General features: G+C 38.2%; 1 protein-coding gene and 1 long non-coding RNA gene across 6 annotated transcripts in view; one reads left to right on the top strand and one right to left on the bottom strand.

Annotated features, from left to right (window-relative positions):
* The window catches only part of LOC124213905 (uncharacterized), a 53556-nt gene that overhangs the window by 21068 nt on the left and 8423 nt on the right, over positions 1-24065 (bottom strand). For all 4 annotated transcript variants that reach the window (XR_011176782.1, XR_011176781.1, XR_011176783.1 and 1 more), the window contains exon 2: positions 18846-19180. This is a non-coding gene — a long non-coding RNA (uncharacterized lncRNA). The remainder of the gene's footprint in view (positions 1-18845; positions 19181-24065) is intronic.
* Cad96Ca (tyrosine kinase receptor Cad96Ca) lies at positions 2181-23482 on the top strand. Of its 2 annotated transcripts, none has more exons than XM_046615620.2 (8): positions 2181-3827; positions 16332-16582; positions 17883-17998; positions 18370-18763; positions 18869-19048; positions 20487-20837; positions 20970-21275; positions 22307-23482. In XM_046615620.2, exons 1-8 carry the CDS (start codon positions 3776-3778, stop codon positions 22541-22543), a joined length of 1887 nt encoding a protein of 628 aa, XP_046471576.1. In that variant the 5' UTR covers positions 2181-3775; the 3' UTR covers positions 22544-23482. The 2 variants fall into 2 exon arrangements, with proteins under 2 accessions (XP_046471576.1, XP_046471575.1); XM_046615619.2 differs by having other exon boundaries at positions 18337-18763.

Here is a 24065-nt window from a genome sequence, read left to right as displayed (position 1 = left end):
CAACCGAGTTCAAAGTTAATTCAATAGACCCGGTTGCCTATCCGCTATGCATCGAAGCCTGGGAACCGTACTGTGAACTAAGAACGTTCCCCTAAATTGCCACGTAAATTTTGGTGTAACGATATAAGATAATGATACGGTTCTTGATATTATATTACAGCTTAGGCTTGTAACAATTAGAGTGGAATTCTTGTGCAAGCCATTATAACGAGTTAAAAGTTGTGAGAACAAGGACGCACAAGTGTACGTAATGTACGTATAGTTTCAGAATAACAATCATGGACGATTGGCTGCTCAAATTTCTTGAACGCTATTCCAGTTACCGATTCATATTTTCCTATGTACTTGCCAAACATTTCGAGCCTCGTGTTATTGGTTATAAAGATCGTGGTTTGAGTCTGGTGCTCATTTTTCAAAAAGTATTTCATTTTTTTTTTTTTTTTTTTTACGGTTAAAACATTATCATTCTGAAATTCCCAAACATGATCGAAACTTGTCTTCACGCACATATTAATCGTTATACTGTACAACAAATACAGGATATTTTCACTTAAATTTCGGCTCAACTACCTAAAGATACGATCGCTTGCCACTACCGATCTCCACCTTACCGAGAATTGATACAGAAATTCAAGCGAGTTCGTTCGTTTGATTAAATTTTTTTTACCAAACAAATACTCCTTTGTCTGTGATAAAAAAAATATTTGTTCACCGTAACTTGATTTTCGGGAATTACAAAATATTTGATTTCCCACCTAATAAAATTAGATCAGGTTAATCAAATTTCAACGGACAGTCATGGAGTTGTCATTTTTATCTCGCCTAGATCATTGGATCGCAGAGCTTCGTCGCTAGTTTCTCTACAACGGCAATGGTAATTTACCGACAGAGAAAATGATTTCAATGATCTTATACTGGCGTTGGATAAACGGACGGGCGATCAATTCTGTTAACCAACAATCGGCTGCATTACTCTTCGGCTAATTGAATGCCGATGAAGAGTATAAAGTGTAAGTGGAGTTGATCACGTCAGAAGAAAGTTACAGGTAATCATATACCCGCACAGGTCTAATTACGATCGGTGATAAAGAAAGTAGGTGCGTGACGTACTCTTAGAATTTATTACCTATGAAATTCAATATTAAATGTTTATTGTTGTAGTTATTAAAAATGAGCTTTTTCGGGATAAGATTCGTTAAAAATTTCGAAACCATCATAGACACGCTGAAGTAGCAAGCTGTTGGTATGCATTTAGACGGTCGCATACTTGAACTCATTTCAAATGAATCTCTTATTGGAATGCGTCGTGAGTGCGTTTTGTTTTTCCCATCTTTGCACACATTGTTATAAAACTTGTCCTATACAAGGTTGAAAAATCTATGATCACCGTTCTCAGTCATTCCAATTCGCTTTATCATGAATTTGTAAAAAGTTGGTTGAAAAAGATCGTGACAAATGTTTTTCCATCAAGAGCGAGTTTTCCTAACTTGCGTGTTCAGGTCGATAAGCAAGTGTCTCGTCTCATTGGAGAAATTAAAATAAAAGAAAGGAAAAATCAAATGCAAGTAACAAAGAGAAACGTTCTTGTGGTGTTGCGTAATCGAGAAAAAAAAATTTCAAAATGTAGAGCTGCTGGTTGTACTGCAGCTGCAACAAATATTGTCCCATCATTTTTGCAAATATTCAGGAATGTATTTACAGACAGGCATACAGACTTCTAGCGTGAGTTATAACAGACCTTAAAAATTTATAAATTTGGAGTATTTTGCATATATTGCGCCTCCCTAGATCAAAGAACGAATTGTTTGTATCTAAAACTAGCTGAAGCTGAAACTTCACTTGTCCAAATTCATCCCTTGGAGAAACAAGACAGGCATCTTGTGGTAAAAGCTCAAGCTTTTCACATTTCGGTTACTCAACGTCGCGTATAAATGTTTCCAAAACAATATCTTGCTACAAAATATAACGAATAGAGCGAAAAAAAAGCGAAAAAAACGAAAACGGAAAAGCTCGCAATCTTGCGGCAGTCTGCCTTATCCACGCGACTTTCGTTGTGGTTTCATTGGTCGGCGAACGACGGGGGAACCTGCAAAGACATCGGAACACCGCCCGAGCGGAAAGTGAACGTCTACACCAGGCCCACCGGGCCGAGGAGCCCGGGTCCAACGGCAACGGCCGTCGACGGTTTAGTCGCTGTCAGACACCGGCCTCGTGCGCTGGTTGTGTCGACGCAGAGAATCGTTGGAAATAAGGAAAGGGGGGGAAAGAAGAAGAAAGAACAAAGCTGGGACCGACGGCGCGTCGGGTCGAGGAAAAGCTTGTCGAGATACATATTGAGAACCCGCGGGACGCCATCGGGCCCTCGATCCATCGGCGTAGCGCGATAAACGCGGAGACATCGACGCCCGCAAAGGCCCCAAAGCGCCTCGCCAATGCTCGCGCAAGAGTTCGGGGACCACGCCGAATGGCCTTGCAGCGTATCAAAGTTCGAGAGAATAAACACCGTGAAGTTGTTGTGCAAAGTGTGAAGTAAAGACGGAATAAAAGGGATTAATTCAATTTTACGCGTTCCATCCGATCTTCCACGTGAGTTTCTACAAGCTCACTTGCACCGCAAAATTTTTGTACCTTGTACGCGCTTTCACACCAGTTTCTATTATAGGACATTATCGCTTTACTTTGACGTCCACCAACCAGAACTACCAATTACTCCAAAGTTCTTGGGTAAACACAGCGCGAGTGTGCGTCGTACGCGGTGTATACGAAATATTTTGGAGAAACGGATGAAACTATAATTGTACGTGTGTGCGTGATTCGCAGTTTGCGCAGAGCTAATGTGTATGTAGAATTATAGCTGCGTGTGTTCGGTGTTGGTTTAGAAAGTATACCTTCGACTGCTGCATACACAGTGAATCTCAACGTCGCGATATAAACTCGATCTAAAACGATTCACAACGTACCGCGGTGCGATCGCAGTCCCAAAATTCGTTTATCTTGTAAATCAAATTTTCTAAACTAAATAAATATACGGCAACCGGATTTTTTCGCTTTTTTTCACTTGGTTTCGTTAACGTGCTTGCGGTAATCTTTGAATGCGAGAAATCGGCACGATCTTTAAAGACGAGACACCAAACAATGAAGTGAATATCATATCGGGATACACGGTTCTGGGATATATGGTTACTCCAAACCGAGGAGTAGATTTTGAATTCAATTTTAATTACATACGAACCGTGAATCGAGATGTGACGAAAGAGCTGTAACACATTCCACTGCGACATCAAATTAGATGTAATCCATTTGATGAACTAGTCAAAACGTAGAAATTTTTCACGCGTACGATGTAGAAAATATTTTACAAGTCTTCGGAAAAACCGTCGAACTGCAGAATTAAATCATAGATGACATAAAACAGTATTTTAAGATCTGACACAAAAACGTGAATCGAATGGTCGATAAGAACGAAAATCAAAATATATCAAAATCAAATCGTTCAGTGTGTGTTGTTTAAATTGTTGTTTAAAATGCTATTTGCGAATCTAATAAATATCCGATATAACTCAGGCAGTGTTGGGTGATACTGACGATTGGTTAATGAAGCCATACAGGCGTTAATCGCGTGTGAATACATCGGAGTGCGAGGGGAAAAAATTGTGCGCCCAGGAATATAGGTCGAAAGGAAAATTATACCCTGAAAAAACACGCACACCCAGCATTAATTGCATTGGTTACGCGCTGTAGGATTTATCAGCGAATTATCAGCCCATGCAGCGAAATGTTCGTTATATGCGCGATCATCGCTGCAGCGGCCTTCTTCACAGAAGCCGGTAAGTTGCTACACATATATATGATAATGAAAAAACGTCCCAGCATACGGACTTGTCGAGAATAACGATTGATCGCTATTTGCGCGATACACAAATACCATGCGTCGGTTGAAAAACAGACTGTAAATTTCATTACTCATACCCTCATACTGCGACACAAGTATGTCACGGTTTTCAGTATAGCAAGTCATTTTCAAGTACAGGTACTTGACAAACTTGACTTGAACTTGTGAGAAGCGATACTCGCAAAAATTCAGCACCAAGTTCCATTCTTTTCTATTTATTATTATGTATCTTTACGGTCCTGTAATTAATGGTCAACATTTTACAAATATTAGGCGTATACACAGTAATATGCGAACCACATTAGAGTCCAAAGAAAATCTCTCTCTCACACAACATTGCGCTTATATTCGTTATAAACGTAGTCGGGCATCGAAACGATCGTAATTGAATACCAAACTTGCGCGATAACGTAAAAATGTCATGAAAAAAAACAGCAGCGAATTTGACTCGACGACGAATTGACTTGATACCAGTAAACGAGCAACGTATAATCAGGTCACCAGACACCGCGTGCAGTCTGCAAGATGATGCAGTAGGTACTCAACGTGCACCTTAAGCTGCCTTTCACGTCGCATGATGCGCATCGCATTTCTGCGGCCAGAGTCCCAATTCGGGTAGCTAAATGATGCGAATTACTCTTTTCACGAAAGTTTTGCCTCGTTTGAATATACGTAGCTTATTATACATGCTTTAACGATTTTATAACCACTTTAAGCATGGAGAGAAATTGGTTCGCCGCGTGTTTTTCAAGACTGACCGAAAGATTTTTACACGAGACTTCGATCTGATTGCTGCGGGCTATTGCTTCGATGCAATAATTTCAGAGAAAGGTGTTAACACTGATCCTTTTAGCGCAATTTCGCAAGACATCTTTAAGGCTGCTAATATTATGGAATATGTGAATTTTTTGCAAATGTGCAGGGAAAATATAAGGATTCAGCCACGCGTGGTGTGATAATTATTTTATGGAGTATCCAATTTCTCAGAGTAACGTAAAAAAGTTTTAAATGAATCGAGATTTATAAGACATACCGAAACTCGCCCGAGTTTATCGAATTAATGAGTATTGAAATGATCGTGACGAAATTATATCAGCTTTCAGTGAAACAACTTTGTTGCCGTTAAGTTCCAGATTCGTCGTTCCATAATTTGCTTTCAATTTTCAGGGCCTCATGATGCTTCAGAAAAATCTCTTTATTTTAGTAAATGGCCAGAATACATAATTTCGATAAAAACTTTGCTGATGAGAGCATTCGATTTAGAAATTTGCCTAGAAATTCAAGTATGTTGAAATAAATTGCGATTAATTTGTAAAACGGTGTTTTTCGGAAATCTCTCTTTGCCCCGTACATGCGATGAGTAGATACTTGTTTCCGAAGAGCCGGAGTCTCCAACAATTGGAACCGCATCATTGGTGATGAACTAGGACTCGTCTTTATACAACAGCGAAGTGATTTTGGTGAAAGTAGGTAATTCAGCTATATGTATTCAGCTGTCATCGACTGATAACCGATAAACTAAAATGACATTCAGTTAGCCTGAAACTTATTTCTATACGTCGCTAAATTCTATGTTTGACTTAAAAAATTATCATCATGATCAAAATCTGTGGGCTTTTTCATTTTTCAACTATGGTTCTTTGGTGGTTTAATATTCGTATGACGATAAATTTCGGGAAAACTATGAAGTTCCAGTGTCGGCTTTATACTACCGCAGCTTGTTCAGTGCTGAGTCACGTATGGACTTGTGAAATGTTTGACCGCTAGAGTCAATATGGCGTTCATACGCGACCCAAAAATTGCGCAACTTCAAATGACACGATCGGTGGCTTAAACTCAAAATACGTCAGTCATAAATCGTTACTTAAATATGAGGCTCTACCAAGTCATTGTACGCATTCCAAGAACCAAAACTACGTTATACGAAATATGATAACTGAAAAATCAATGAAAAAAATTTTCTCAAATACTTGCTCGAACGTATTAAATGAGAAAAATTACTCCAGGGATTATTATTCCAAACTCTACAAGCGTGCTAGAACAATAGTTGCGATGAGAAGGCGATGGCTGACAGAAGTGTTCATTAGAAATCGAAGCTATTTTTGGTGTGGAGGATTATTATAGAAAAACAAAACGTGCATCGTGTTGGTTGTGAAAAACACATTAATTGTTCTTAATAACTGAACCGTAATCTCGAAATCTGTTATTAGACTCTACACTGCAATTCAACAGTCCTATAGCTATTCAGTAAAGTTACGTTGAGGGTACAATAAACGTCGCTCAGAAAATTATTTAGACTTTTGACAGCCAAAATTGTGTCACCATAAGTGAACATTTTTAGAATAATATAAAATTCATCAAACGTTGTGGCGACGCAACCAAAAAAATGAGTGGAATTAATTTCTACGCGAAATAAATATATTCTAGTCTCGTCTGCGAAAAACTTTACTATCAAAATACGAATGATTCGGTTGTGATATATATATATATATTAGATACACATTGCGGAATCATTTTGCAAAGATTACAAAATGATTTTCCAATTCTTGAGCTTAGCAAAACATCATTTCAAAATAATGTATACTACATAAATTCAACCAACTATTTACATAAGTGAGCATGCCATTGTTAATATTTATAGGCTCATTTAAAATAATCACAAATTACTGTAATAATAGATAAAAAGATTTAACCGAAGACCAAAATATCTAGTATTTTTTCAGCGGTTTATCCTACAATTTTATTGTTCAATTCTTTTAGTTTAATTGGTTAAAAAAAATTAGTGTAAATCAGCTCTGAGATAAAAGATTCTAGGGTCTCAAAAGTCACAGAAAAAAACTCGGGCCGAGCCCTTTTGAATTTTGACAAACTTTTGACTGACTTTTCTAAACCTCTAGAATTACGTTTTGACCACCGATGATTAAGTCAGATTTAACCACGTTTCATTCACCGAATATATGGAAAAACTACACAATTATTTCCATAATAAGACGAATTAAGTATTATTTCATAAAATATACGAAATCGGAATCACAATTTCGTATGCATGAGTATTTTTTATCCAGTAAACTCTTTTCACTATCTCAGAGCGACTATTCGATTGATTTTAACATAATGTCTGAACGATTATTCTACATGAAATCTTCAACTTTATATTGTTTGAATATACAAAAACAATAAAATAAATACACACGTACACCATAAGTTCTGCGTAACTAATTTATACTCGCATGCTAATCGACCTGGAATTATATATATTCATTTCAAGACCTAGAAATCTACGGTCAAAGTGAAAATATAATCACGGGGAAAGAAGGCAGGGAAAACACGGCGTATATCGAAGAGAGCAAGTGCAACTGCTTAACGGTAGCTGCGCTATGCCGAAGAGATACAGAGATACGCGTGGAAGACACATCGGAAGATCGAAAGCAGAAAGTATTTAGAAAATTCATAAAATATTTAGACGAGTAGAAAAGAGGGCAGACGGAAAACTCTACACGCAAACGCTGCTGCGCGTACATCTTCAAACGGTATTTATAACGCGCAGGTTTCCAGAGCTAATTGAACGATTAAAATACTCGTTGGATACGATAATAAAACAGCGTATTCGTGCGTTAATCGACGTGCATCGTAGCAATGAAAATAATATGACTAATAGTAAACTAAAACGGTTTTGCATCGTACGGTTGATCATCGACGTATGGTTGATAGGCACCGTAAGAATTCTCACTTTCATGGGGATGCCGAATTTGTAATTTGAGTAAAATTATCAAGTTCTTTGAAAATGCCCATTAGTGAAATTCAAGCTCGACGTAAAATTTCTGCCAAATAAGACTGATTCTTGCGACTGAAATATCGCGAGGAATAAGCAAGTATTCAAGTATTCATAAAATACAAGAACCAAATATTGCCTTGACTTGAAACAGACAAAATTTGCCACGGTCAAGTTCTTCAGAGGAATAAATTCACCAAAGCAATTTCCTATTTCTTGTTTCAGTCATACGGTCGGTTTTAAAAACGGATGTTTCAGAGTATACGAGTAACTTTAGACCTATCTAAAACGGCCGCGTGTTTTTGTTTCTTGTTTTTTTTTTCTGGGAGGTTACAAACTCAGTCATCTCGACGTGTCTGTGGACCGAGTCTGAGCTCAGAACTTTCACTTAGAAAAGGCCAGCCACGCTTCTCAAATATTCAGAACCTAAGGCGACTTCACTTTCATGCTCGCTGCATGATTCTCGATTTAAGGATGTGGTTACATCTCTTTTATCCGCATCCGATCGTCAAACTTCGATTTTCGTTTCCCAACACTATAATTAATCGGTTGACCCGTAATCATGAAAAACAATTTGTCGACTTGATCGGTAAAACTAGTCAAATATGTCGATGGAAATTTTTCGAATCCAACAGATCCTCTTTTGTTCGTATACCTAATGGAATTCAAATATCGATACTGAAACTGAGCTGAAAACTCAACGGCTTCTAAATATTGGTTGTGAATTCATACGAATCACTGGAATGGCAAATTTATCGGTAAAAGGAATGCAGCATTCTGGAGCCCGATTAACAGTATAAAATGAGCCAACGGAGGCGGCTGATTGAGTCACGATGGGAATGAGCCAAGCTGTATTCGGAATTCGTATACAGCAAGTCGTACGATATGAGTGGGAAACAAAATTGGCGAGTGCAGCTTTCCGGTCGATGAGCACAAGTCGACTTTTTTTTGCTGTAAATTCACCCCACAAAGTGGAATGGACCACTATAAGACGTTGTTATAGGTACTCGAAATCCCAAAAAATCTGAAACAATGATTCAGATGCAATTAGTCATAGATGCTCCGTTTTTTCGTTTTCCAGAAGTTATGCTTGAAGTCAATGGATCTGCGATTGATATATAGCGTGAGAATATACAAGTAAATTGCCTGTAGTTTGCCGAACTTAGTTGCGAATGACTCGATTAGTTCGGATATTTTACACCTCGTGTAAAGAAAAATAAAACAACACGTTATACGTGACGTCACGATTAAGTAATGACGCGTGATCGCCCACCTGCAAAGCGGGCCTGAGAAATTTCTCAACAGGTTGGATATTTTCAAGCTTACATATTTTCGTTGTAGATCCTGTTTCCCCCTTGGCTGGGCGTTTTTTCACATCGTGTTACGACTTATTACGCAATCCCCGGATGCGATAGCTTTACCACGGAAATCCATGCCTGTAATACATATCTATAACGTATAATGCGTGCGTTTGCAGGCGGATGTTTGGTTTAAGATCGGCCTGCGGCGTTTCAGAACTAATGGATATTATAAAACAGCACCGATGTTTTTCGACAACGTTATAGAATGAAAACTAAACGATCATTATGAGAAACGGTCGTGATAGTAAATTGTATAAATATGCTGTCCAAAGCTCCGATCTGCGTTGCACGAGGTCCAACGCTGTGGAATAAATCTGACGCGTCGATTCTCAAACTAACTTGATGGAGTGCGAATTAACAACGAAATCTCACAAATCAGCCAACAGAGAGCCTTTTCGTTAGCTTTCTAGTCTGGTAGAGATTTTATAGGTATACGTTCCTGTTCCTTTCGCCATACCCGCGTTAACGTTGTATAAACATAACCGCTATTTATAGAGTGATCTTCGAATTGTTTATGTAGTCCAAACGATCGGTCAAACTATTTTACCATTGTATTCTGAACAATGAATAACGTACTGTTATAAAATTTATACTGTAAAACTCATTGCAGCGTCGGGTATCCGTTTTAATCTTTCAGAGGCAAAGACCGCGTCTGAAGGTGTAGACAAAAAAAAAAAAAAAACCCGGAGCGGAAAAAAGGGGTGAATGAAAAATACAAAATGGTGAATAATGGAACGAGTTTTAATTTGTTAGCCAACGACGGAGGCAGATGGAAAGAGAAAGAGAGAGAGAGAGAGAGAGAAAGAGAGAGTGAGAACTGAATTAGGAAGAAACCCGACACAGTTATACTTTACCACGCACCATTTTACGTATATATGCGTCTTCTGGTATCCATGAATATCTACCAGGAAGAAACTTGAAGGCCGTTATAATTTAGTTGTTAGATACATTCTAAAAAGTGTATACCTTTAATAAGTTATATTGTACTGTATCAAAGTGAGTATAGGCATGGATTGGTTGATATTTATATTCGACACCTTTCACTGACAAGCATAGGTATGTATCACTTATAGTTCATACGAACTGTCGACAAAGAAACGTGACAAAAGAACCGTTAACCAAAAACTGAGTAGCCCGCAGTGCCATGCAAATGACATAAGGCTGCTACCGTAAGCGTTCGGGATACAAAAAAAAATAGAAAAAGAAAAGAAACGTTTTCATACAAAAGCGGATACGTTTTGTGAAACGATGTATGAATCCGGAACGATATGTATCGATGAGGAAAGATTTTTCATTCACCTTCATTGTAAGCGTCGAATTTTTAGACTGCAGTTTGCAGCGTTCAACGAACTGATGTTCAACTTTCTTAATTGTGCAACAATATATAAGGATTTGAAAGCGGTTCTAAATTTTTCATGATACCGTTGCAAATGCAATTCTACTTGTACATAATGCCTATTTACGCAAAAGTTACAAAATTTAATCAATTATGTTTTCAGATTTATTACGGAAAATTCAAACTCATTGAACTTATTTTCGGTGTGCATTCGTCAATGTACGTGCACACCACACATGTTCAAAATACAAGTCCAGGATATGATGCAAAAAATGAAAAAATGTAGCATCGTGATACAGCTTTTAAAATTTATCACTTACAGGTGTGCTTCTGACGTACATACAACACATACAAGCGCATCCTAGGGGATATACATATATTTTTGTCGGATAAAACTTTCACTGCAGGAGCGAAACGCATTATACTTCATTATTATATACATCCGTAATGCATAAGGAAAAAAATTATATTTACATTAATTCTGTGAATTTGTAATTTAAAGCAACGCTGTTAAGATATTTGAGGTCATTGAGGATGTGTATGCAAACATGGAATTACTCTTCCAATAAATTCTCTTATAAATATTATAAAATCAAATTAAACGTATTTCGTTTCAGGTAATCATTCTTTCACTCAGGTCCGTGAATATTTGTTTGAAAAATTAAGGCTTCCGCTAAGTTCATGTGCTGTGAAATAAATCAACGTAATATTTGAAGTTGTAACGGGTGGTAAGTCTACAAAAAATGCGAACTATGAATACGAAGTCAGGGTTTCAAAAGTGAAACCGAAGTTGCCTGAGTGAAATTTTCTTGAAAAAATCGACCCTGGAAGTGGAAACATTTAAAAAACTGAAAATTTAAATGATCGTAAAAACTTGAGAGATTACATATTATTTTGAGTCTCATTTACTTTTTTTCTTTTACATGGATTCTCTTTGAATCACCTGAAACCAATTCTTTTATCATGCCAATATTTTTTTCAATAAACTGCAAACTTGGTAGCAATGACCTATGATGATGCGATACGAAACTTTTTTGTTCTTAAGAATCATAAGACAAGAGAAAAAAGATTCATCCCTGGCACTTTGGAAAGAATGCATTTCTGAAAAAATATACACGATTGTAACACATTAAACCTGTGAAAATGATGTTATTTTTAATATTTGTTCTGATTAAATTTTTTTTTTAAATTCAGAATAATGAAATAGTTCTGCAAAATTGTAATTAAGACATGAATATTCAAGTTGAAATTTTTCCACTTGAAAATTTGTTTGATGTTGCGGAATCAGCTTTAATTATTATACTTAGCTCGATTGACTCGAGTTAGAGATTTGGATCTACGATTATTTCATACATAATAGATTAGAATTAATCGGTCTTAACCCAGCCGTTAACGTACGTGGAGAATAAAAGAGTGAGGTATATTTTCATCGCAACAGGGCGTGAAATCGTTCGTTGTCTGTCGATTGAATTTGATGTTCAAACATATTCCCCGTCCACAAGTGAAATACAATAATTTTCTATACTTTCAAGTATGAAAAATCGAAGTTGATAACGACAAGAAATCACAAATGCCATGAGAAATTCACGTTTCCATACATATTTTCCGCGGTATTCCAGATTTTCCCAACAGCCATCCACCGTGTAATCCCACACCGGCAAACACGCGAAGTCATCGGCATCCGTACAACCGCTGTATCAACGTACAGTATTTAATCGTTGAAAAGATCCGGTATCCCAGGGAAATCGTCGGTTGTAATATCGGGTGGTCGTTCGCATAGCGCAAGGTTCAATTAGCAGCACCGCCGAAAAGAGAAAGTCTCAAAGAGATTTCTCGGAATCGCGTAAGGCTCGGCCTCGGAGGAATCGGTCGACTCTAAGGTGCAGCGGAAGACCGATCCTCGTGTAGATATACCAAGACTTGCCGGTTCCATCCGATACACCGTGACATATGTGTATAATGCGTTCCCAGGTACGAACGCAGCTGCGATCCGGAATGCAGTGACATTGTGTAACCAAAGAACTCTGCCGTCACACATCCTGCACGTCGGACTGCACGGAGGCGAAGAAAATTGCGTCGAAACGATACATGGTCATTCGTGTTGGTCGCCTTGCAGCTAACAGTGCAGCCAACGTAATTTTTCATAATTCTTACGTCAGCACAGCGGTATTGTTCTAGCTCCGCTTAGAGTAAATTTAACCGATCGACGATCTTGTTGAATCGGGACGTTGATGGTACAGAATTTTTCTAAAAATTGCTATCCAGTGTACGATGTGAAATAAGTCAGTGAATTGTACTGTTCGAATAAGCCCGTCTAACCCAAATATAATTTGACCAATTTAGTAAAAATAGGTAAACGCTTGACCTTAGATGCATCGTTCACGAGTTTCACCTTCGCTAGATCTCGTTCTTCCTTCTTCGACGACGGCGAAAAGAATGACACGTGTCTAATTTGAGCAAATATGGAGTGAGCTTTTCGAAAAACCAAAATTTTATGAAATATACGCTTCATAATCAAATCCTAACATTCGTCGTTATTGCTAAAAAAGAAAAGTATCGTACGAACAAACAAGGTCGAAACTATGAAAACGTATAAATTAATAGGAAACTGACTGAAAATGACTGCAAGATCCAATCTATATGTATTTTGATGCGTTGAATTTAAATGTTCATTGACATCGAAGTCATATAGATCTAGTCTTTGGTAAAGACCGCTTTTTTGTGTGCCTGTATAATTAGTTGACGTCTGTGATGATGAATTTGCATCGTTCAGTTTACTCGCATAAGTACAAAACTATTGCAATGCGTGAGGAACACGAACGGTGGACCAATTGCACGAAAAAAATCGACACATGATAACAAGGAGCAGATATATACTCCGTGGAGTTAAAAACCGGCAGAAGTTTCCTAGTGCTAAATGGCATCACTTAGCTCCACGGTTGTTTGGTCGCACTTTCATCGTCCCACTTTCTCTGTAAGATGCCCGGTAAAGTTGGCGCACGACGAGAACGACAGTCGTATTCATGTCAATGAAAATTTTCCTTACGAGCAAGCGTATAGGTAACGCGACGCATCACTCTGCAACGATACGGAAGCGCATTTTTTATGCGTTTCTTAATTTCTTTCTTTCTCCACCAAATCAACTCGGTATTGTGATGCTCGCGTTGTAAATAACGCTCAGTCTTTAATTCTTGGCGAGCGTAATCGAATATAAATTTGTAGCATAGATCGTGGTGTAAAAACTAAACCGAAATTGAGTATGGGATTGAGGCTTGTTCCTCTAGAAGTGCATGAATTTTATTCAAAAAATCATCAGGCGACGACCACGAATGCCCGCTCAATCAATCTTATCGAAACAGTCTGTGGATACTTTTGTACAGTTGCATCACTCGCTCAGCAAAAATGGCTTATCTTTAAGACCAAAGACAATTTTACAGATTTTTATAACCGCATAAGTCAATTTGGATATGAACCGTTCGGCAAGCACTTTTGCTTTCCACTTTCTAGCACTAACACAGATTCAAATTATTGTTCAAAGGATACGAGCAGAGTCTTAAACTAGCAAAGGCGAGGATTCCGGTTCAATTGCATTGTTACAATGCGACAAGCAACAGGTATCTTGTAGTTTGCATCCCAACCACCCACATTTGTGTAACAGATGCTCGAAACGAAAACAGTCGCACACGTTACGATGTTACTATATTGATTATAGCGCAATTTTTCTTACATTTCACTCGATTTTATAACAAAAACGTAGATTAATGTTATGTAGATACTAAATTACTGAACCGTTGTATGGACTTGTGAATCTATAAACTGAGAGAGATATTGTTTATAACTTTATACGATGCCCAAAAGTCGATGCTCTCTGAAACGTCTTCTGCAGTGTCATTTCGCAAGAAGTTTTGCATTTCTATAGGCGGGTTCATCGATTCCTGGATGATTTAGTGATAACGTACAACTGAAAAGTGTATTTGAACCCGAACGGTGAAATATCAGTACCGAGAATTCACTGAAAAATGTATGCACACACAATTCCATTTGTGATCAGTTTAAATGGATGTACAAAAAGTACGTGGCAAGTAAAAAGGTGCGCGGTAGTAGGATGCACGTTTTGAACTTAAAAGAGTCTTAAAATTCACAATACGACGAATTTTTTTCATTATTATCATTTTTTTCTCTCTCTTTGCCAATGGTCTGAATCACGTATAACAATGTCAGGTAACAGGCAGCCGTACAGGCATGTTCATCTCCGTTGTATCATATATTACGAGCACATTTATCATGTGGCAAGTATATAATAACAGTGATCTAGCCGTTCGATACTTACATAGTAGAACACGTGAGTCTAGGACGGTTTTCATGTCCTAGATACTAGAATTCATTACCATATTATGGGTTGCGGTCCGACTATATGCTTACCGCTGATGTGCATCGAGACTACAGCGAGCATCGCGTAAGAAAACACACTCAACGTATTTACATAGATTTAGATTGAGGCGAAGTTCAATGGCTTTGGTAAAAGGTAGCCTAGTTTTTTCGTTGGTGTGACAGAAAAATTGCGTCCGCGGTAATTGTAAGTCTAAATTACAGCATTCTATCGCATGAGGCCCAATTAGTATCGTCGGACGAAAACCGTTCAGTTCTAAGCATACGGGTGTGAATTCCGACCGTAGAAGACATCGCCTAGATTTCGCGTTCGATCATTACCTCACGCTGCAAAAGACTTCTACGAAATAATTTTTGGTGTCAATCTGACATTATCCGACGTTTCTAAATTCTGAATTGACCAGATCAAAAATTGTCCACACCAGCCGACTTTGGGCAGTTGTAACACCGCCAATTTTATACAGTGCATGGATGAACATTGGCAATAACAGCAGGTTACACCAACATGTAACCATGCGATCGGTAAACCATTATTATGAAACCGTGCAACGGGTACGTCAGTAAAAACTATAACAATAGTCGAAGGAGGAAGCGACCAGACTAAGGTCACACTCTACTTGACGAACTGGACTAAAAATCTTACGACATGCATATCAAGGTCATTCTCCTATACAGTGTACGTCTACCTTCATCTTCGTAAACAGCTCTCTCTTAAATTATCACTGATGGTAATAACATTCGGCAAGAGCTGTTAAACGTTAAACGTACCGTGGCCTCATCGCGTGAAATAGAAGTTGCTTTCCGGGAACGTTTTTTTAACCGACGCAGCACTGAAAGGTAGCAATGAAAATTTGCTCAGAATCAGAGGATGTGATGGCTTTTAGTATACATATAATCGGGCATTGGATTCAGGGCAAGGTGATGAACAATTGAAAACCCCGATGTAATCCACTATTTCTGGATTACTGTATTTATAAGAAAACTGTTTCATAGACAGGAAAATCGTTGGCATTGACACATTTTTACTACGCTTTTGCGCGAGAAGTAAGCACCTAACATGCTGTTTAAAGGTTTCACTGACTATCATCGTGGTCGTGATCAAATTTTGCTAGTCAATTTTACCATTGAAATTTTCAAGAGTGTACGATAGCAGAGCCGTTGCCAACTTAAAAAAAAAAAAAAACGGATTTTGAGAACGCTATCCTTGACTCCCAAAATGTGATATAGATGTATTAAGATTCTCGATAGACGCAGCCAATGTTGATTAGCAATAAATTGAAAATTACGAAACTACACAAATCGTGTTGCCCCCTGTTTATACCCTGTGGCTAGGTGAGGACCGTGATGAGTCACAAATCGAAATAGACGCTTTGATTTGACTGATCTAATTCAAGACTCCAATACAGTACCTAATAATTCTTTATAGCCAGTTTAATACAACGGTTTATGAACTCCTTGTAAGGTACATACGGTATATTATAGTGAAATTGTGTATAGTATCAGTCATTTTTCACATCGCAGCTGCTTCATTATCTTTGCGTAGCAAATTTATTAACTACTTTCTTTCAAATTGATTTACAGGCTGCCAGTACAGTGACAACACTCCTCCAGTGACGAACGTCTACCGGGATTGGGTTGTCGCCGACAACGCAACCATTGGAACTGTCGTGACGGTCGTTAGGGCTGAAGACAATGAACAAACAAAGTTGACTTACGGATTGGAACCAGTGGGACACACCTTGAATTGGGAAAACGCTCCGCAACGGCCCTTGCCTTTTTACATCGACAACAGCACTGGGACCGTCTTCACCAACGAGTCCCTCCTAGGCAGAGTGAGTTTCGATTATTGAAGGCATATTTTTGAATCGGTAGCTCGAAGGAAACACGCGAAGACAAGTTTCGATTTACTTATTGACTGATTATCAACTAAATCTTCAAAGGTCAAGTAAACAGAAAATTGCCAAGTCTAGAACCGGCCGATAATATTGTAAATATATTTGAACTAATTGAGGAAAACCGTGAACCTTTTTCTAACGATAATATACGCCATATATGTATGATAATAACTATTCAAAGAACGGTTATAATATGTTGACTGGTGCGTAGATTAATTTCCACTCTACGCGCAGATGCATATAAATTTATTTAGGCATTTGATCGTTCCATACTCCTGACCAAACGAGTTTTAGCTCTGTTATAACAAAACAGTCATGGAAATACAATCATCAACGTGTAATTTGCGCGAAGGTGGAAGAAATGTGTAAGCATTTTGATAGACCGGTATATGTGCGACAGATTTAAACTACTCGAAGTTACGCGTGCACCACAAATTGTCCCTGTTCATTACGAAGTTCGAACTGTGTATTTATCTGAGTTTAAATTTGAAATTTGATAAATTGTTCACACCGGGGCACGAGCACCCTATTCGTCCCTGGCTAGTTGCTAAGTCCGGCTGCTAGCTTTAGATTCAACCCGTTCTAAGCTATTATTTATTGGAAATGTATTTTCTAATGGGACTCAGTACCTCGAAGCTATAGTGATTAAGTTTCAGTGTCCCGGCCACCAGACGGTATACGAGTCTGTTCACTGTAAAACCAGATTCTCTTATACCTCGCAAGCACGCGTGTGTATAAAGACTGATGTACGAGACTGAAGAGTATCTCGATGTTTTTACCTGACCAATTGAACCCGAGCAGGCCAAGTGGCACATAGAAAACCAATACTATGAGTATTACATCCTTAGACAGGATTCAATATTCAACAATCGTAGACACCATTGCATCCCTATCGCACTCAGCAATAAACAAAATTATTTTTAAAAAAAGACAGGCATGCGACTTGACAGACCGCCAACATTGTCGTACTATATTATACGGAAAACGTTTACTCCGGTCTCGATCCATTCAAGTATGTAGTCGAACATCACTAGTTGACAATTTCATGTAGGTAGAACGCATCTTGAATATGGAATAATACTTTTTATCACATAGTTTAAGATTGCAGTCCGACGTTGTTGTACCAACCGCCGTGACCGTGGTTCGCTTCCCAGAATCTAACGCTTCTCTTGCTTGATTAAGCTTCGTCGATTACTATAGCGTTAAACGTTTTACGTTTTTTGTTTCTTATTTCCAGGGAGGTGAGAGCCTGTCTCTGTACGTGACTGTCTCGGATGGTAAGCTCGAAGTAAAGACTGAAGTCTACGCACGCATCCTGAACTCTTCGGCACGGAATGGAGGCCACTCCAGCAGGTGAATAAAGCATCCAATTGTAAAATGTACTATAAATTGCGCTCATTCGCATTATCATCATCAGTATGCGTACATGTAAAGGTTATTTCGGTTCGTATTGATACGTCATGCCGAACGATGTTTGTTATCGGATTAGAGTCAGGCGGAGATTCCGTTCCTAATGGGATCGGGATTTCCCCGGCAGAAAAATAGAAACGAAACGTTTCGAACTCGAGGAATACCAAATAAAATGCACAACTGGTAGCTCTTTTCGTCTAATACGTCTGTGAACTCTTTTCCGCGATTTCGTCATCCGATTCACGAATTGCTAATTCATCTACAATCGTTTTCGGTGACAGTCGATCCCCTTATCCTCAACCTTCTGGAGATAGATTCAGACCACCATTTGGTTTTGTGCCGTACCATGGATCCCCGCAACCGCCGGATATATTTGCAATGACGAACAGGCCCCCGCCTCCCCTGCCACCACCCGTGACATCTCCGCGAACAACGATACTACATCCGCAGCCATCTAGGACAAAAAAACCTGAGGTTTTAGCGTCGTCCACGAGCCCGCCAACTAGCAAGTCGGTGGCATCAAATGAAATTCTTGGAACCGCGTTATCGAATAATAACGTGAACACCAGCGAACAAAACGGGCCCCAAGATCTCGCCATGACGATCGTCCCTGTGGCTGCTGTGTGCGCACTTGTTCTTGGACTGGGAATGGGCGCTTGGTCACTTAGGCACAAATTTTGCAGTAGCAAGAAATCGAAAGAGGAAATGGTGAGTCGGTTTTCGATGAGTGAAACTCCAACTCTTGAAATTATACTAGAAAATGGGATATTTCTCAATGTTTCTCTCTGACCTTGTCTTTTCGATGGTTTTCAGAAGGAGTCGGCTTCCGCTACGGTATCGAATCTATCCGACAATCCATCCCTTGTCTTCAGCGGTTGGGGTCGTCCAAAAGCACGCAGCAACACGTACGAAGGTCCGGACAAAGAGAACCCCTCGGGATTACAGAGTAAAGTTGCCCCGGATGATTGGGAGTTTCCTAGACATCGGCTCAAGGTGTGTAAAACAGCCTTCTGGACTCGTTATTGGGTCAGGTGAAGAACACTTGGATCCAACGTTAGACCCAACTCGATGATTGAACCACGCTCGTTTAAATTATGCATCCGGAGTTCCAACCGTTTCCCATTGCTTGAAATGAAGTCGAATGGTTTAGAACACACGAGTCTATTTTTTATGATGATTTATCGAACATAGGACACTGTTTTCCCATGTACTCGTAAAGCAGAAATATTATATTAGTCGCAACTTAGGAGTCAACTCTTCTTCAAGTAAATCTCGTCGAACAGACACATCGTAAGGTGTTAATTATCGTCGGTGCAAAACATTATATATAATATTGGTCACGACGCAAGATGGGATTTTTATTGGAATTTAACAACATAATTGCTTTTTGGTTATATCATTGAAATTCCTCAAATTGAGTTCTCAGTTTCTTCAAGTATAACGTCAATCGGTAGGCTTAAAAAAATATTCCGTAACACTTTTTAAGTATGAGGAAATTTAAAGAAAACGAAATATTACTTTGGGCTGTGATTTATACAATACTAATGTTATACCCAGGTCTGAATGTAACTGATAATGCTGATATCGAAATTAGTAAATTTCCGAAATTTAATATGAACGACTAAAGCGCCGTTATTATACCATTGAAATCCAGAAAACGTTGCATCAAGCTTTAACAAATAATTTTAAGAACATCTTAGAAATGCCAAGAGCAGCAGGCTGCTCATCAAGTTAACTTTATGTGTTTCTAGCGACTAATTTCTTAGCCGATGGGTTTTTGTTTAAAAACAACAAAGTCAGCTTACTTCTGCTTATTATTCATTATCGCGTCGGAAAAATAGCGAACGGTTTTAAAAATATTGAAAGGCTTGTTAATTATTTCGGATGGCACATCATTACAGTCAATTGAACGATAAAGTAAATTTCAAAACCAATTGTAAGTATAAATAGTGAATTCACAACTATCACTTAGTAGGAAGTGCCTTCGCGTTAGACATGACTGATCGCGGATAAGTATTTCAAATGATTCTTTAAAATAAGTTTAATAATCGGTAGCCATATAACCGTTGAAATCTTGGTACGTAGAAGTAGTACCTTGGCATTAGTAAATAACAGTTTATAAACAGCAGCACCGTAATTGAAAAAAATATTTGTCAAATTCTAATTTCCGTAACGGAGCTGCGCGGAATAAAATATATTTGCCAAGTTGCAACGATTTTCAAACCACGCCTGATCTCCGAGATACGTCTCGTTGCAGAGATTGATCGAATGCACTTTTTACAGAGTTTTAAATAATGATGACGTACCATGAAATTAAACCACATTACGATGACAAAACCTGATCTTATTAACGAAGGACCATTGAATGGTACACAAATACAACACAATATTCAAAATACGACTATATTATTCCAACTTTTTCGTTATACAGATATTCAACATTCTTGGCGAAGGCTGCTTTGGACAGGTTTGGAAATGTGAGGCCCAAGATATCGACGGCAAGCCGGGGCCCAGCATAGTTGCTGTTAAAACCTTGAAGGAAAATGCAACGGAGCGAGAGAGACTGGACCTTGCCCAAGAGCTCAAAGTTATGAAATCATTGGAGACACACCCGAACGTCGTGAGGCTGTTGGGATGCTGCACGGAACGCGAGCCAATGTTTGTTATTCTCGAGTACGTCAGCGGAGGGAAATTACAAAGCTTTTTGAGAGCCTCTAGAGAGGAGAGAAATCACGGAGGTCCCGGTCTAACTTCGCGGGATCTCACTGGATTCGTTTATCAGGTTAGTAAAGCTCGCGAAGGAAAACGGACGGGATCACTTCTTACGATAAGATGTTATCTTTGTGTTATCGAAGCAGCCAAATGGATGTTCATCCTCGGAGCTGTTAATCTTCAAAATTTCACTACGTTCCAGATTGCTCGAGGAATGGAGTACCTCGCAACGAGAGGAGTCATACACAGGGACCTGGCGGCTAGGAATATTTTGATAGACGAAAATAGGGCGTGCAAAGTCGCGGATTTCGGATTCGCCCGAGACGTGGCGGCGAATCAAATATACGAAAGGAAGTCGGAAGGTCGACTACCGATCAGATGGATGGCGCCCGAGAGCCTATACGATAATATATTTTCCGTCAAGTCCGATATATGGAGTTTTGGCGTTTTGATATGGGAGATTGTCACCCTAGGATCTACGCCATATCCCGGGCTGGCAGCTGCTGAGGTACGAAAATTAAACCAAGCAAATATAATCAATGACGAAATAGTAGCACATAATAATCAAGCGTTTAAGGTCTGTAGGCATCTAAAACGGTTGTAGGTACTAATTTTTGATTACGGTGTTTGAAAAAATATGACAAAGACATTCCGACGGCTTCGCCGATGTTCATGGTACGGTTCACATGCATGGATATTTCTTGCATCTTTACCAGGCGCAATAACGGTTTCGTAACCCGTTAGGAATTAAAACACAACTTCATTGTGACAACAAACGTTATTATTGGTCATACATGCATGCATCTAGAATGTATACTTGCGAAAATAAGGCAGTACAGACAATTCCAGAGAGTAATGACTGTGTATATGACATAGAAATTGATACGCAGCAACAATTTTATCGGAGTCGGAGTTTGTATGACGAACATTATGTAACGTAGGTATAAGTTGTGATGCATGAGTTTTTGCACAATTTTTTTTTAAATTAAAAAACGGTATAATGTATTGAATACATTTTCCTATTCACGTTTCACGAGTAATTATGAATTGCACAACTTCGGGTACAGAAATATTAATCAAAATCATCGTAGAGTTATTAATTTATTGCTATAAAATACCGATTTTTGTATGTGTTTCAAGTTTTTAGTGCGGCAAAAAAATTTTTAAAAAAGATCCGTTCAAAACATGAGAATAATCCAGAACTGCTTCAGGTATTTCAATAGGACGAGAAATGTTCCTACCGATGAGAAATAATTTACCTGTAGTAGTTTAAGAATATTTAAAAAAAAAAAATATATGTACATATATTTCGAAACATTCGGTTTTATATGTGGGAAATAAAATTTTTTTCATAAATCGTGGGATTGCTGGAAACGTCTCCGTTAGTTCAGATAAAAATCAGAAAAATTTTGATGCGGGTGTAATACTTCGGTGGGAAAGTAATTGACTTTGAGTTTAACGGAATATTGTCGTGCAATAAAATCAAGAAATTTTGAAAAGGTTGTCAATCATTAAACGAACTTTCAAATTGCCTTTCAGGTAATGAAGAGGATCAAGGAAGGATACAGACTGGATCGTCCTGAGCACTGCAAAAGAGAACTCTACAATATAATGTATTATTGCTGGGACAAGGACCCAGCCTGCAGACCTTCGTTCACCGAGCTAGTCAATCTTGCGGAAGGTCTACTGCTCGATGAAACCGATTATATCGAGCTCGATAGATTTCCCGACCACTCGTACTACAACGTCCTCAGTCTCAGTGGCGAAAAATTATAACAATAAATATAGCCGTCAACGATCATATTACAGGAGCTAGAACTGAGCCTGAGTAATGATGTTTTTAAGACTGTCAGAATTCGAAGTATCACACGTTCGTTTCAGATTTCCGATCGACGCGCGGGTAAGTATCCGACAGTGCAGATGATCAACGATAAAATTTTTATTTCATTTGTCTAATCGAATAAACGATTGGAATAAGAGGATAGTAACGAAAGACTTGAAGTAATAGGACCGTCGGCAATAAAATATTTATGGAGACATTGAACGTTACATTATTATCATTATGTTTGTAATTTTATCGAAAATTTGCGTATTTTTTTTTCGTATACGATATGAGTTTATTTCTTAATTTATAAAAATTCACGTCAAATTTCTCGACAACCGTTGAATGTGAGGTTTAATTGATAATTAGAATTTTGTTGTAATTTAAATGAAGGTCTCCAAATTTTCAACTTGAACGTACCTCAAAATCAAACAAGTATACGTACTGTGACAAACTTTTTTTTCCACATTATATGCGGAAATGTATAACTAGCGTCAATGATAAGATATACTCTTGTAAATAATTTAAAAAATTAAAAGCATAATCATAACTAAAAGAAAAGAAAAATCGTAATAGGTTTTTAATATCATATTCAACAGATAATCATACTTCGGTTTGTACTAATGTCAAATTCAGAGCAAACCTTAATTAATATTCGGGGAAAAAATAACAGAAATATTGATTTTAAAAAACAGAACGGCAAAAATGGAAAATAATCTGAAAGAAGAAAGAATGATTCGATCCACTGATGGAAAGGCAAATAAATAGTGGTTTGATATTACTATTTCATGAATATCAAGCCTCGTTTGATAGTAAAACATCTTTTAACACGAAAATTAAATAAGCTTCGTTCAATTTTCAACCACATTAAAGTACGCCAAATAAAAATTAATCTGTTCAAATGAAAAACCACAAAAAAAAGTCAGACCATTCTCTTCCAACGTGTAAATATGTACGTCAGTGTATAACAATAAGTTATTTCTAATGTAATGTAATGTATTATAATAATGGATAATAAATACCAATAAGTTTTTCATTATAATCGGATTTTACAAGATTGTTTTTATCTTCTGTCGTCTCAATTTATCGTGTTTTGTTTTCAAACACGTCGCAAATTCAACTACAATAACCGGTCACCTGAGAGTACGAGCGGAAGATTATTCTGTGAACTAAGAATAAACCAAACACCCTGCACCATTGTATAATACTGCATGAAATAGTGAATTTCGCTTATAATGACTGGATTTTCAATTTTCATAATTTCGCGGAAAGTGACACACAGGTATTCGCATATTTGGCACAAAATATCGCTAGGCAACAGAAACGTGACTTACCGCAGGCATCTGAACCGTCAAACATCCTTCGTTTCGAGAATCGAGAGCCTCGAATAGGTCAGAGTAAAGAAGTTGCGAGAAAAAAATCGTGGGTGAGATTCGGCTGCCGTAAACAGTGGAAAGCAGCACTTTATTTACAAAG

The sequence above is a fragment of the Neodiprion pinetum genome, chromosome 3, assembly GCF_021155775.2.
Source record: "Neodiprion pinetum isolate iyNeoPine1 chromosome 3, iyNeoPine1.2, whole genome shotgun sequence".
Taxonomy (NCBI): domain Eukaryota; kingdom Metazoa; phylum Arthropoda; class Insecta; order Hymenoptera; family Diprionidae; genus Neodiprion; species Neodiprion pinetum.
Note: the sequence above shows the minus strand (reverse complement) of the source record. Positions and strands in the feature narration are given on the sequence as shown.